This window comes from Coregonus lavaretus (assembly GCF_964263955.1).
Source record: "Coregonus lavaretus genome assembly, chromosome: 36".
In the NCBI taxonomy this organism is placed as follows: Eukaryota; Metazoa; Chordata; class Actinopteri; order Salmoniformes; family Salmonidae; genus Coregonus; species Coregonus lavaretus.
Window position 1 is genome coordinate 942,108 of NC_140023.1, and position 16,349 is coordinate 958,456.

Here is a 16,349-nt window from a genome sequence, read left to right on the forward strand (position 1 = left end):
TAAAGCTGATGGTGAACATGCTTGTGTCAGGGTATTTACAACCTGATTACCTCTCTGAGAAATGACGCTGTAACTGTGGACCAATTCTCTCCCTTTCCCACTCTCTCCCTCTCGCTCTACTACCATGTTTTAACTGTTGTGAGTATTTGAATTGTTTTTGCTATGGTTGTAAGAATGACAAACACATTTTCCTTTCGGGATTAATAAAGTACATTCTTATCTCATCTCACATCTCATTTTAAGTCTCTTCCCCTCTCTTCTCCCTCCCTCTCCCCGGCCCCTCGCCTTCAGGCTCCCTGTCCCATTCAGAGTGCAGCAGCCCCAGCCTCATCACTCCACCCCACTCACCTCTCAACCTGGAGACTTCCTCGTTCGCCAGCAGCCAATCACAGAGCTCTATCTCCACCCTGCCTAGAATCTCCGTCAGCCCTGTGCCAATAGGAGAGCGCAGGAAAGACCGGTAGGAAGGAGAAGAGGAGACAAGGGGGGAAAAGGAGTTTGAAAAGAGTTAGGGCTGGAAGGTGTAAAACAGTGTCTGGAGTACCTCTCCGCCCCCAGCAGTTATATTTATTTACTTGAATTCAGTACTAGCACACACGATTCAATTTGTCAAATAATCACCAAGCCCTTTGTTAGTTGAATCAGGTGTGCAAGTACTGGAATAGGCTAAGGGTAATTGGGGAGAGGTTTGGGAAACACTGCTCTAGAATAATACAAATAGGAAGTGTGTGATGCATTGATTATAGATCAGTTATAATGCTTTTTGTAAATGCAGTATAAAGGTCAGTTGTGTGTTGCTGTCGTTTCTCCTTGTAGCCTGGTCCCAGATCTGTTTGTGCTTTAGCCAACTCCCCTGACTATGCCAGTGGAATGACAATGTTAGTCAGAAGGATTTGCTAAAGCACACACAGAAGGAACCAGGCTAGTTTCCTTGTATTTTTCTGTTATTTATTCTTCTCACAGCAGACCTGTTTGACCTCTGCATAGTTCCTATTTTTCACCACCTCACTGTTTCCTTTTGCTGTCTGCCCTGTCTGTTTTCTTCTCCTCCATCTCCTCCCTCGTTTCCTTTCTTCTATCTGCCGTGTGTGTGAATGTCTCCAGGTCTCTGTACCATAACAGGTCTTTTCTGAGGATCCCTCTGGCTGCTAGGCCGAGGTTCTCCTCTCTCAGGAGCCTCAGGTTCGTTGGATCCACCTCAGACACAGATGGTCTTACTGTTAACATGCTTGAGTGTTAGATAGAAATACTGAAATATAGATATAGTCCCTAGCCCCTCCAGAAACAACCCCTACTCCCCACCCTGAGGCACTTGCCTAGTGACTAGGGGCTAGTAGAGAGCCCATCGAGATCTAGTGTAGGCACCTGGAATGTATAAAGCATGTGTTGTGGTATTTCTCACCCCTGAACAGCAGTTAGGCCTGAATCCCACTTTCGAGTCAAATAGGTCTGTGCATGCTAGGTTTACATTAGCTTGCGTCTCACTGAAAAGATCCAGAAAACCTGCTCAACTCTTCCTCTTGAACCGGATTTGATAGATTGATGTGCGCTGTGTCTCAATTGTGTTTGTATGATTGGACTTGTTGAAATGACGTGGCCACTTGTTTCATGTGTAAAGTCTTTCTCACTGAAGCTGCATGCTACTGAACTACCGCGTCCTTTTGCAGATGGCAAGGCATTCTGTGTATGTTTGGGTCCAATCCTAGTCACTTTGCTGAGTGTGAAGCTACCTCTGAGTCCACCTCACAACCTCTGGATCTTTAGCTTGTCTTCATCTTTTAGCACACTGTCTGTCCCTTTTTATTTCTGTCTGTTGGTCCTTCCTGTGATATGTAATATGCCTCCATATATGAAATATGTCTCTGTGTTGTGAAAATCAACATGTGCATTTCATAGCACCGTAGTCCCTATGTAGTGCAGAACTTTTGGCCAGACCCTTATCGGGGAATTGACATGCAGCCCTGATGTTTGTCGTTTATTCTCCTCCCTCCTTCCTTCCCTCCCTCCCTCTCATCAGGCCGTACCTGGAGGAACCTCGGAACGTGATTGTTCACAAAGGGGCGGAGCCTCTGGGCATCTCTATCGTCGGCGGCGAGAACGGTGGCATCTTCGTCTCCAAGGTGACGGGAGGCAGCATCGCCCACCAGGCCGGCCTGGAGTACGGCGACCAGCTCCTCGAGGTAACTTCCTGTTTCATTGCTTCCTGACAGGGTTAAGGATCAAATCTCAGGAGGAAATTGTCAATGTGATTCTGTGATGTAGACTGCAACCAGCACAGTCACTTGCACATCTAGACTACATGTGCTAATTCCCTGTTAATGGAATAAAACATTACATTTAACATTATAGACATTTACAGTACCAGTCAAAAGTTTGGACACCTACAGGGTTTTTCTTTATTTTTACTATTTTCTACATTGTAGAATAATAGTGAAGACATCACAACTATGAAATAACAAATATGGAATCATGTAGTAACCAGAAAAGTGTGTTAAAGAAATCAAAAATCTATTTTATATTTGAGATTCTTCAAAGGAGCCACCCTTTGCCTTGATGACAGCTTTGCACACTCTTGGCATTCTCTCAACAAGCTTAATGAGGAATGCTTTTCCAACAGTCTTGAAGGAGTTCCCACATATGCTGAGCACTTGTTGGCTGCTTTTCCTTCACTCTGTGGTCCAACTCATCCCATACCATCTCAATTGGGTTGAGGTCGGGTGATTGTGGAGGCCAGGTCATCTGATGCAGCACTCCATCACTCTCCTTCTTGGTCAAATAGCCCTTACACAGCCTGGAGGTGTGTTTTGGGTCATTGTCCTGTTGATAAACAAATGATAGTCCCACTATCGCTGCAGAATGCTGTTGTAGCCATGCTGGTTAAGTGTGCTTTGAATTCTAAATAAATCACCGAAATGTTAACCAGCAATGCACCATCTCACCTCCTCCTCCATGCTTCACGGTGGGAACCACACATGCAGAGATCATCCGTTCACCTACTCTGCGTCTCACAAAGACACGGTGGTTGGAACCAAAAATCTCAAATTTGGACTCATCAGACCAAAGGACAGATTTCCACTGGTCTAATGTCCATTGCTTGTGTTTCTTGGCCCAAACAAGTCTCTTCTTCTTATTGGTGTCCTTTAGTAGGGGTTTCTTTGCAGCAATTAGACCATGAAGGCCTGATTCACACAGTCTCCTCTGAACAGTTGATGTTGAGATGTGTCTGTTACTTGAACTCTGTGAAGCATTTATTTGGGCTGCAATCTGAGGTGCAGTTAATTGCCGATTTCTGAGGCTGGTAACTCTAATGAACTTATCCTCTGCAGCAGAGGTAACTCTGGGTCTTCCTTTCCTGTGGCGGTCCTCATGAGAGCCAGTTTCATCATAGCACTTGATGGTTTTTGCGACTGCACTTGAAGAAACTTTCAAAGTTCTTGACATTTTCCGGATTGACTGACCTTTATGTCTTAAGGTAATGATGGACTGTCATTTCTCTTTGCTTATTTGAGCTGTTCTTGCCATAATATGGACTTGGTCTTTTACCAAATAGGGCTATCTTCTGTATACCAACCCTACCTTGTCACAACACAACTGATTGGCTCAAACGCATTAAGAAGGAAAGAAATTCCACAAATTAACTTTTGAAAGGCACACCTGTTAATTGAAATGCATTCCAGGTGACTACCTCATGAAGCTGGTTGAGCGATTGCCATGAGTGTGCAAAGCTGTCATCAAGGCAAAGGGTGGCTATTTGAAGAATCTCAAATATAAAATATATTTAGATTTGTTTAACACTTTTTTGGTTACTACATGATTCCATATGTGTTATTTCATAGTTTTGATGTCTTCACTATTATTCTACAATGTAGAAAATAGTAAAAATAAACTAAAACCCTTGAATGAGTAGATGTGTCTTAACTTTTGATTGGTAGTGTAGCAGACGCTCTTATCCAGAATGATTTAGACACACATTCATGCATGAATATGATCTGTAGAATTGAAGTGCTGTTTATTTTCAGTGAGGATTTTTCAATAACATCTTGACTTTCTCTCCTCCCCTCCCTCTCCTCCCCTCTCCCCCTCTCCTCCCCTCTCTCTCCCTCTCCTCCCCTCTCTCTCCTCTTTCTCTCCTCTCCCTCTCCTCCCCTCTCTCCCTCTCCTCCCCTCTCTCTCCTCTTTCTCTCCTCCCCTCTCCCCCTCTCCTCTTTCTCTGCTCCTCTCTCTCCCTCTCATCTTTCTCTCCTCCCCTCTCTCCCCTCTCCTCTTTCTCTCTCCCTCTCCTCTTCCTCTCCTCCCCTCTCCCCCTCTCCTCTTCCTCTCCTCCCCTCTCCCCCTCTCCTCTTCCTCTCTCCCCCTCTCCTCATTCTCTCCTCCCCTCTCTCCCCCTCTCCTCTTCCTCTCCTTCCCTTCCTCCAGTATAATGGTATTAACCTGCGTAATGCCACGGAGCAGCAGGCCAGGCTGATCATTGGTCAGCAGTGTGACACAATCACCATTATGGCTCAATACAACCCCCACATGTACCAGCTGGGAAACCCCTCACGATCCAGGTAAACAATGACATTTCTTCCCTGTGGTCAATTTACAGAAATATAAGGGTAATCAAAGATAGAATGTCACTCTTTCATACTTCAAAAGGGGTGTAAAATCTACCTTGGGCCATGACATAGTCATCATTTGGCGAAATATACAGGCCTCATTTGCTAGATTTAAATAGATGGATAGATGTTCATTTGTCTAAGGTTTCTCTCTCTCTCTCTCTCTCTCTCTTTCTCTCCCTCTCTTTCTATTTCTCTTTCTCTCGCTCTCTCTTTCTCTCGCTCTCTGCGTCTGTAGTTCTCGTCTGGAGCCGGTGAGCAGCCAGTCGACGCCCCAGGGCAGTGGAGCCACCACCCCAGACAACCACTCTACTATAGACACTCTGAGTGAACAGGACGAAGGAACCCTCACCCCCTCCTCCAAACAGACCACCCCTACAACTAGTCCTCACAGCTTCAGCAGGTAACACACACCTCTGACTGCTCCAGCCTCTCCAACCTAATGTGGTTTTGTGTATATTGCAGGGGGTACAGCAGAAGATACATTAACGTTTTGTAAAGTATTCTTGTTCTTCCCTCCCCCCTCCAGGGTGTCGTCAGAGGGCAGTTGTAAGGTGTGTGAGCCGCGGGTGGTGACGGTGCGCAGGGCCCAGGGGACAGAGCTGGGGCTGGGGCTGTGTGGAGGGAACCTCCGGGGGGTCTATGTAGAGAGTCTGGAGGAGGACAGCCCTGCTAGGGGACCAGAGGGGCTGCAGCCTGGAGACCTCATACTGGAGGTAGGTTATACATAAACCAGCATGTAGGTGGACACACCACACACAAGGTCTATAACAACTTTTTTGAGTGAACATTTTTCACCGTGCAGCATCCCTGCCAAAGCCCATTACCGTTTTCCCTGCCTGTCTTTGTTCCTTCATCGATTTCCCCGCTCCTCTCTTTCTCTCAGTGTACCTACACGGCCAATCTCTCTATACAGAGAGACACAGGCAGCTAACTCGTACTATCCCATTCCTGTCATGCTCCCACTCTGTCCTCCAAGCAGGCCTTGAGCTTTGTCATCAGAACAGAACTCACAGTAGAACTGTTCCCTTTCATCTCCCTGTCCGGTCTCCTCCTCTCTCATCCTCCTCCTAATCAATAGACAGACACTTCAAACAGTCAAGGGGCTTCTGTCCTCTCCTCCTCCTCACTATTCAATAGACAGACATGCAACCAAAACACCACACAGGCTGAAGGAGTCGGTGTTTCATCTCTGGACCAGCCCAGAGCTTTGAAATGAATGTATTGATTGGTCTAGACACTGCCAAAATCTGTCACTCATCTCTCTCACTCTTTCTCTTCTTTTTCTCGCTCTATCTCTCACACTCTTGTTCCATCTCTCCCTCTTCTCTCTCTCCTCTCACTTCTAATTTTTGATGTTTGAATGTTTTTTCCCCATTTGTTTGTGTAATGGATGATGTTGACCCAATAAAGGGGATTGTAAATTCCAGTTCTCTCTCTCAGTATGGGTCAGTGAATATGAAGAACAAGACGGTGGAGGAGGTGTATGTAGAGATGCTAAAGCCGGCTGAGACGGTCACTCTCAGAGTTCAACAACGACCGGACGACTTCAACATGGTCAAAGACACACCGGGGGACGGCTTCTATATCAGGTACACACGCAGCCTGTCTCCAAAATGCCTGTTTCATGATGCACCAGTGAAGCCCATGGAGAGGAACTATCTCTTAATCTAAAGCAATTATGTCCCACATCCAGGAGGATCATCCTTAATCTGTTTCACTATAGAGATACTATCTGTCTGTCTGCGTCTATCTGTCTATTTATATATCTGTCTGTCTCTCTGTCTGTGTATATACAGTACCAGTCAAAAGTTTGGACATCTACTCATTCAAGGGTTTTCTTTATTTCTACTATTTTCTACATTGTAGAATAATAGTGAAGACATCAAAACTATGAAATAACACATATGGAATCATGTAGTAACCAAAAAAGTGTTAAACAAATAAAAATGTTTTATAATTGAGATTCTTCAAAGTTGCCACCCTTTGCCTTGATGACAGCTTTGCACACTCTCAACCAGCTTCATGAAGTAGTCACCTGGAATGCATTTCAATTAACAGCCAGCTACCATCTAGTGGCACTACACAGCCAGCTACCATCTAGCCCCACTACACAACCAGCTACCATCTAGCCCCACTACACAACCAGCTACCATCTAGCCCCACTACACAGCCAGCTACCATCTAGCCCCACTACACAACCAGCTACCATCTAGCCCCACTACACAACCAGCTACCATCTAGCCCCACTACACAACCAGCTACCATCTAGCCCCACTACACAGCCAGCTACCATCTAGCCCCACTACACAACCAGCTACCATCTAGCCCCACTACACAACCAGCTACCATCTAGCCCCATTACACAGCCAGCTACCATCTAGCCCCACTACACAGCCAGCTACCATCTAGCCCCACTACACAACCAGCTACCATCTAGCCCCACTACACAACCAGCTACCATCTAGCCCCACTACACAGCCAGCTACCATCTAGCCCCACTACACAACCAGCTACCATCTAGCCCCACTACACAACCAGCTACCATCTAGCCCCACTACACAACCAGCTACCATCTAGCCTCACTACACAGCCAGCTACCATCTAGCCCCACTACACAACCAGCTACCATCTAGCCCCACTACACAACCAGCTACCATCTAGCCCCACTACACAACCAGCTACCATCTAGCCCCACTACACAACCAGCTACCATCTAGCCCCACTACACAACCAGCTACCATCTAGCCTCACTACACAACCAGCTACCATCTAGCCCCACTACACAACCAGCTACCATCTAGCCCCACTACACAGCCAGCTACCATCTAGCTCAGGGTTCTTCAATTCCGGTCCTGGAGGGCCGAAACACCTCTGTTTTTCATCCTCTCCTTCTAATCAGGGGCTAATTCAGACCTGGGACACCAGGTGAGTGCAATTAACTACCAGGTAGAAATAAAAAACAGAAGTGTTTCGGCCCTCCAGGACCGGAATTGAAGAACCCTGATCTAGCCCCACTACACAGCCAGCTACCATCTAGCCCCACTACACAGCCAGCTACCATCTAGCCCCACTACACAACCAGCTACCATCTAGCCCCACTACACAACCAGCTACCATCTAGCCCCACTACACAGCCAGCTACCATCTAGCCCCACTACACAACCAGCTACCATCTAGCCCCACTACACAACCAGCTACCATCTAGCCCCACTACACAGCCAGCTACCATCTAGCCCCACTACACAACCAGCTACCATCTAGCCCCACTACACAACCAGCTACCATCTAGCCCCACTACACAGCCAGCTACCATCTAGCCCCACTACACAACCAGCTACCATCTAGCCCCACTACACAACCAGCTACCATCTAGCCTCACTACACAACCAGCTACCATCTAGCCCCACTACACAGCCAGCTACCATCTAGCCCCACTACACAACCAGCTACCATCTAGCCCCACTACACAGCCAGCTACCATCTAGCCCCACTACACAGCCAGCTACCATCTAGCCCCACTACACAACCAGCTACCATCTAGCCCCACTACACAACCAGCTACCATCTAGCCCCACTACACAACCAGCTACCATCTAGCCCCACTACACAGCCAGCTACCATCTAGCTCAGGGTTCTTCAATTCCGGTCCTGGAGGGCCGAAACACCTCTGTTTTTCATCCTCTCCTTCTAATCAGGGGCTAATTCAGACCTGGGACACCAGGTGAGTGCAATTAACTACCAGGTAGAAATAAAAAACAGAAGTGTTTCGGCCCTCCAGGACCGGAATTGAAGAACCCTGATCTAGCCCCACTACACAGCCAGCTACCATCTAGCCTCACTACACAACCAGCTACCATCTAGCCCCACTACACAAAAAGTACATTTCTCCTTCTCCTCCAGGCATTGTGAACAAACTGAGCAATCTCACGCCCTGTCTGAAACAAAATTCAAGCCTCTGCTCAGCCTGTAACCAGAATACCTCAGAGTAATCACCAACATGTCTCAGATCGTCATACAGAGGGTAATAAAACACTAAATGGAGTTTGTTTTTGATTTCCCCAAGATCACACAGTAGGCAAATTCTGTCCTCTTCAGGCGCTCTGTTAACTATAGCCAGAGGGAAGGTGTTGGAACTGAGTTGTGCACAAACTGACTTTTTAGCTTTTTGTTAGTTTCAGACGGACATATGGTTCAGGGGTGTAGTTCTCTTTGATGAGTGTACGTTCTAAGTTTAGGTTTAAACCAAACAACATCAACTGCCCATTTTTCTTTGTGGATCAGAAAAGGCTTGTCATTGATTTGGTTAATACCACCTGGTCATTTGTTCCTGAATATACTGCAAATTAGTTTCACAAAAAATTATAACAATTCTCTAGCCCATGGATAGTTATGAGTAAGGTCCCAGTCAAACACTTTTTTTTTTTGGTGATTCTGTGTTCTGGCAAATGTATCTGTCTGTTCCATAGACGTAACATGTCACCTTTTTGCCGAACCACACATGGTTCCCAACCCATATCTCCATAGATGGCCAGGTTTGGAGTCAGTTTGTGCACACCAAGAAAGCAGCGGATTGCTCTGTTCTGAACATTGTTACAATTAGTATCTTACTATAGAGATACAGTCCTGTCTGTCTGTTTGTCTCACACAGCAGGGTTGGTATACCTACAGACAGAAAAACAGAGGAGAATTACCCTCTCCATTGGCGCCTGGCTAAATTCCCCTGTAGAGAGTGTGTGCCTTGTCAGGGTTGGGGCTGTGTGTGTGGGCACTAGGCAGAACCGGGACAGCCCGTAGAATACTGGCTGTAGGGGAGTGTGTGTCGGTCAGTGCTGCTGTTTGTTGTTAGAAGTCTGTAAAAAGCTGACACTGTGTCCCAAATGGCACCCTATTCCCTATATAGTGCACTATTTTGAACCAGGGCCCATTGACAAGTAGTGCACTATATAAGGAATAGAGTGACATTTGGGACGCAGGCTGAGTCTCTGCATGGCAGCAGCTGCCTGCCGCAGTCACTAGTCACACAGATCGGGTCATGATGTCAGCCCCAACCCTGACACGGCCTACACGCGCGCACACACACACACACACACACACACACACACACACACACAGCCCCAACGCTGAGAAAACGAGCTATGGGGCTCCAACCTTACTGGGCTAGACTTTAAAGGGGAACAGGGACACTTGCGCACTCACATAGGAGCACAGTCACAGTGAACACACACACTAACCCGCTCTCCATTCCACCCATCCTCTCGCTTTCTCCCTCCCCCTCCTTCCGTCTCCCTCCATCTCTCCAGAGCACTTTATGAGCGGACATCGGAGGCAGAGCTGGACCTGAGTTTTCAGAAGGATGACATCCTCTATGTGGATGATACTCTACCAAAGGGCAGCTTCGGCAGCTGGATGGTCTGGCAGCTGGATGAGAACGCACAGCGGATACAGAGAGGACAGATCCCCAGCAAATACATGTAAGACACACACACACACACACACAATCAGACATTCACACACTCATACGCAGACACAAACACACACACGCATAATTAAGTCATTAGCTGCGACCAGTTAGTCCCTCCCCATCATTTGGGATACTTGCGTGTGTCATGAGACTTGTGTAATTATATTGTATGTCTCTGTGTGCCTGTGTCTGTGCAGGATGGACCAGGAGTTTTACCGTAGACACAGTATGACGGAGCTGAAGGACGACAAGGACGGTAAGAGCCTGTCTGCCGCTGCCAGGAGATCCTTCTTCAGGAGGAAACACAAACACAAACGCAGCGGCTCCAAAGACGGCAAGGAACTGGTGGCTCAGGACGCCATTAGCACAGACTCCATACCATTCCTAGAGGGTGAGGACACACACACACATACACACACACACACACACACAATGGATTAGGGCTGTAGTGTGTAACGCTACCCCACTGACTGATTTGGTTGTGTGTGTGTGTAACCATGTACAGTACCAGTCAAAAGTTTGGACACACCTACTCATTCAAGGGTTTTTCTTTATTTTTACTATTTTCTACATTGTAGAATAATAGTGAAGACATCAAAACTATGAAATAACACACATGGAATTATGTGTTAAACAAATCAAAATATATTTTAGATTCTTCAAAGTAGCCACCCTTTGCCTTGATGACAGCTTTGCACACTCTTGGCATTCTCTCAACCAGTTCACCTGGAATGCTTTTCCAACAGTCTTGAAGGAGTTCCCACATATGCTGAGCACTTGTTGGCTGCTTTTCCTTCACTCTGTGGTCCAACTCATCCCAAACCATCTCAATTTGGTTGAGGTCGGGTGATTGTGGAGGCCAGGTCATCTGATGCAGCATTCCATCACTCTCGTTCTTGGTCAAATAGCCCTTACACAGCCTGGAGGTGTCTTGGGTCAAAAACAAGTGATAGTCCCACTAAGCCCAAACCAGATGGGATGGCGTATCGCTGCAGAATGCTGGTTAAGTGTGCCTTAAATTCTAAATAAATCACTGACAGTGTCACCAGCAAAGCACCATCACACCTCCTCCTCCATGCTTCACGGTGGGAACCACACAAGCAGAGATCATCCGTTCACCTACTCTACGTCTCACAAAGGCATTGCGGTTCGAACCAAAAATCTCATATTTGGACTCATCAGACCAAAGGACAGATTTCCACCGGTCTAATGTCCATTGCTCGTGTTTCTTGGCCCAAACAAGTCTCTTCTTCTTATTGGTGTCCTTTAGTAGTGGTTTCTTTGCAGCAATTCGACCATTTTATGCTGAGATGTGTCTGTTACTTGAACTCTGTGAAGCATTTATTTGGGCTGCAATTTCTGAGGCTGGTAACTCTAATGAACTTATCCTCTGCAGCAGAGGTAACTCTGGGTCTTCCTTTCCTGTGGCGGTCCTCATAAGAGCCAGTTTCATCATAGCGCTTGATGGTTTTTGCGACTGCACTTGAGGAAACTTTCAAAGTTCTTGACATTTTCCGTACTGACTGACCTTCATGTCTTAAAGTAATGATGGACTGTCGTTTCTCTTTGCTTATTTGAGCTGTTCTTGCCATAATATGGACTTGGTCTTTTACCAAATAGGGCTATCTTCTGTATACCCCCCTACCTTGTCACAACACAACTAATTGGCTCAAACGCATTAAGAAGGAAATAAATTCCACAAATTCACTTTTAAGAAGCCACACCTGTTTAATTGAAATGCATTCCAGGTGACTACCTCATGAAGCTGGTTGAGCGATTGCCATGAGTGTGCAAAGCTGTCATCAAGGCAAAGGGTGGCTATTTGAAGAATCTCAAATATAAAATATATTTAGATTTGTTTAACACTTTTTTGGTTACTACATGATTCCATAGTTTTGATGTCTTCACTATTATTGTACAATGTAGAAAATAGTAAAAAATAAAGAAAAACCCTGGGATGAGTGTGTCCAAACATTGACTGGTACTGTATGTATTGTGTGTGTGTCTCCCTCTCAGACTCTGTGAGCCTGGCGTACCAGCGGGTCCAGAAGGTAGAGTGTGTTTCTCCTAGGCCGGTCCTGATCCTCGGCCCACTCTCAGACCCCGTCAAGGACATGCTGGTCAAAGAGTCCCCCAGGAAGTTCTGCAGATGTGTCCTGGGTGAGTTAAGTGCAACATAGTACCCCAATATAATACTAATAATACCCCAAACTGGTTGAGTAGAGAACAGCACTATATATATTATTAATAATACCCCAAACCTGTTGAGTAGAGTACACCATATCCTACCACTTTATAATACTAATAATACCCCAAACTGGTTGAGTAAAACAGCACTAGTACCTATGTCGCTAGCTACACTGAGAGCAATTCACTCAGAACAGACTTTTAAGTCATAGAGATTGCGTCCCAAATGGCACCCAATTCCCTACAGTGCATTCGGAAAGTATTCAGACACCTTGACTTTTTCCACATTTTGTTACGTTACAGCCTTATTCTAAAATGGATGTAAAACATTTTTTTTTTGCTCACCAATCGACACACAATAATACCCCACAATGACAAAACAAATACTTTTTTTTTTTTATGAAATTTTTTTTGAAATATCACATTTACATAAGTATTCAGACCCTTTACTCAGTACTTTGTTGAAGCACCTTTGGCAGCGATTACAGCCTCGAGTCTTCTTGGGTATGACGCTACAAGCTTGGCATACCTGTATTTGGGGAGTTTCTCCCATTTTTCTCTGCAGATCCTCTCCAGCTCTGTCAGGTTGGATGGGGAGCGTCGCTGCACAGCTATTTTCAAGTCTCTCCAGAGATGTTCAATCGGGTTCAAGTCCGGGCTGGGCCACTCAAGGACATTCAGAGACTTGTCCCGAAGCCACTCCTGCATTCTCTTGGCTGTGTGCTTAGGGTCGTTGTCCTGTTGGAAGGTGAACCTTCGCCCAAGTCTGAGGTCCTGAGCGCTCTGGAGCAGGTTTTCATCAAGGATCTCTCTGTACTTTGCTCTGTTCATCTTTCCCTTGATCCTGACAATTCTCCCTGTTCCTGCCGCTGCAAAACATCCCCACAGCATGATGCTTCCACCCCCATGCTTCACCGTAGGGATGGTGACCATCGGGCTCTTGGTCACCTCCCTGACCAAGACCCTTCTCCCCAGATTGCTCAGTTTGGCTGGGCGGCCAGCTCTAGGAAGAGTCTTGGTGGTTCCAAACTTCTTCCATTTAAGAATGATGGAGGCCACTGTGTTCTTGGGGACCTTCAATGCTGCTGAATGTTTTTGGTACCCTTCTCCAGATCTGTGCCTAGACACAATCCTGTCTCGGAGCTCTACGGACAATTCCTTTGACCTCATGGCTTGGTTTTTGCTCTGACATGCACTGTCAACTGTGGGACCTAATATAGACAGGTGTGTGCCTTTCCAAATCATGTCCAATCAATTGAATTTACCACAGGTGGACTCCAAGTTGTAGAAACAGCTCAAGGATGATCAATGGAAACAGGATGCACCTGAGCTCAATTTCGAGTCTCATAGCAAAGGGTCTGAATATTTATGAAAATAAGGTATTTCTTTTTTATGTTTTGCAAAATAATTGAAAAACCTGTTTTCGCTTTGTCATTATGGGGTATTGTGTGTAGATTGAGGGGGAAAAAATATTTTAATCCATTTTAGAGTAAGGCTGTAACGTAACACAATATGGAAAAAGGGAACGCTCTGAATACTTTCCAAATGCACTGTAGTGCACTACTTTTGACCACAGCCTTATGTGCTCTGTGGATGGGGTTCCATTTCGGACACAGACATTGTCCTGCATGCATTCCAAAAGCAAAGGGTACATAAGAGTATATTATTGACTATTGATGATTACTTGTCATTTATCAAACGGAATGGGGTTGGACTTATAGAAATACAATCATTGAGTATAGCCCTTCTTGTAATGTCTATTTATTTGGTTATACTACTGTGTCGTATTCATTATGATTAGGGCACATTGTAGCAAAACGTTTTCTGACTTCTGTCTGTCTCCATGTGGTTTCCTCAGAGGTGATGAAGGCATCCCAGCAGGCTATAGAGCGCGGAGTCAAAGACTGCCTCTTCATCGACTACAAACGCAGGAGTGGCCATTTTGACGTGACCACTGTGGCCTCCATCAAGGAGATCACAGAGAAGGTACAACGTCAGGGCTGATCTAGGATCAGTTTCTCCTTTTAGATAATAGTGAATAAGATTATATGAACAGGGGGGACCTGATCCTAGATCAACACTTCTACATTGTCAGATCCTCGTCTCTTTTATCAGGTAAGTGTACCCCTTAGTTATTTCAGAATTAAGTTAGATGTGGTCAATTAAAAGCAGATTTAATGTCACTTCAAAAGCAGTCCTCAGGTTTTTAGATTTTCACAATTTACAACGTTCTGTCGTAATAGAAGTCGAGTCTCTTGCATTTGATCCTTTCTGAAAGCTGTAGGAACATGTTGATCCTTTCTGAAAGCGGTAGGATCATGTTGATCCTTTCTGAAAGCGGTAGGATCATGTTGATCCTTTCTGAAAGCGGTAGGAACATGTTGATCCTTTCTGAAAGCGGTAGGAACATGTTGATCCTTTCTGAAAGCGGTAGGAACATGTTGATCCTTTCTGAAAGCGGTAGGAACATGTTGATCCTTTCTGAAAGCAGTAGGATCATGTTGTATCATGTTGATCCTTTCTGAAAGCGGTAGGAACATGTTGATCCTTTCTGAAAGCGGTAGGATCATGTTGTATCATGTTGATCCTTTCTGAAAGCAGTAGGAACATGTTGATCCTTTCTGAAAGCGGTAGGATCATGTTGTATCATGTTGATCCTTTCTGAAAGCAGTAGGATCATGTTGTATCATGTTGATCCTTTCTGAAAGCAGTAGGAACATGTTGATCCTTTCTGAAAGCAGTAGGAACATGTTGATCCTTTCTGAAAGCGGTAGGAACATGTTGATCCTTTCTGAAAGCGGTAGGAACATGTTGATCCTTTCTGAAAGCAGTAGGAACATGTTGATCCTTTCTGAAAGCAGTAGGATCATGTTGATCCTTTCTGAAAGCGGTAGGAACATGTTGATCCTTTCTGAAAGCGGTAGGAACATGTTGATCCTTTCTGAAAGCGGTAGGAACATGTTGATCCTTTCTGAAAGCGGTAGGATCATGTTGTATCATGTTGATCCTTTCTGAAAGCAGTAGGAACATGTTGATCCTTTCTGAAAGCGGTAGGATCATGTTGATCCTTTCTGAAAGCGGTAGGAACATGTTGATCCTTTCTGAAAGCGGTAGGAACATGTTGATCCTTTCTGAAAGCGGTAGGAACATGTTGATCCTTTCTGAAAGCGGTAGGAACATGTTGATCCTTTCTGAAAGCGGTAGGAACATGTTGATCCTTTCTGAAAGCAGTAGGATCATGTTGATCCTTTCTGAAAGCGGTAGGAACATGTTGATCCTTTCTGAAAGCGGTAGGAACATGTTGATCCTTTCTGAAAGCGGTAGGAACATGTTGATCCTTTCTGAAAGCGGTAGGAACATGTTGATCCTTTCTGAAAGCGGTAGGATCATGTTGATCCTTTCTGAAAGCGGTAGGATCATGTTGATCCTTTCTGAAAGCGGTAGGATCATGTTGCTTGTCATCCCTGTTGTTGTACCTAGAACAGGACTGAACTGAGACGTCCTCTCCTCCCTCTCTAAGGACTGTCACTGTCTGCTAGACATCGCACCCCACGCCATCGAGAGGCTACACAGCGTTCACATCTACCCTATCGTCATCTTCATCCGCTACAAAAACGCCAAGCAGATCAAGTAAGTAGCCAGCCACACCCATCCTCTTCACGGACTTTCAGTGTTATAAACATTCTAGATATTTTAAATGTTATGTTCCATTTTAGGAGTTCTCTTAACTAGACTACTCAGGTCTGAGATGAAATAGTTCCATGGAGATGCATATTTAGTGTGTTTTGTCAATTTCTACTTGGTGGTTGAGTTCACAGAAAGCTTGTGTGTGTGTGTGTGTGTGTGTGCGCGATGGTCCCCCGGGTGAGTAACTCATTGGAGAAATGAATGTGATGTAAAGGGATTTAGCAGGACGTTACAGTATAATAATAGCGGTATAACGCGAAGCACAGTCAGAAATCCCCAGGCTCCTTTTCTTCTTGACTACTAACACACACACACACACACACACATTGAGAAATCCCCTGGCTGTATCCGAATGTTATTTGATAACTTCCTCTCCTTGACCAGTAAGTAATGAAAAGTTTGGATAGATTTCC

The 16,349-nt window shown here is 45.5% G+C and overlaps 1 protein-coding gene across 1 annotated transcript in view; it reads left to right on the top strand.

Moving 5' to 3' along the window:
• Positions 1–16,349, top strand: part of LOC311110698 (disks large homolog 5-like) — a 79,697-nt gene that overhangs the window by 47,534 nt on the left and 15,814 nt on the right. The window contains exons 22-32 of the mRNA XM_084153240.1: positions 292–460; positions 2,018–2,180; positions 4,417–4,550; positions 4,837–5,001; positions 5,128–5,314; positions 6,042–6,190; positions 9,902–10,072; positions 10,260–10,453; positions 12,079–12,222; positions 14,108–14,235; positions 15,770–15,879. Of these exons, the coding sequence (XP_084009366.1) occupies positions 292–460; positions 2,018–2,180; positions 4,417–4,550; positions 4,837–5,001; positions 5,128–5,314; positions 6,042–6,190; positions 9,902–10,072; positions 10,260–10,453; positions 12,079–12,222; positions 14,108–14,235; positions 15,770–15,879 (1,714 nt within the window). The remainder of the gene's footprint in view (positions 1–291; positions 461–2,017; positions 2,181–4,416; positions 4,551–4,836; positions 5,002–5,127; positions 5,315–6,041; positions 6,191–9,901; positions 10,073–10,259; positions 10,454–12,078; positions 12,223–14,107; positions 14,236–15,769; positions 15,880–16,349) is intronic.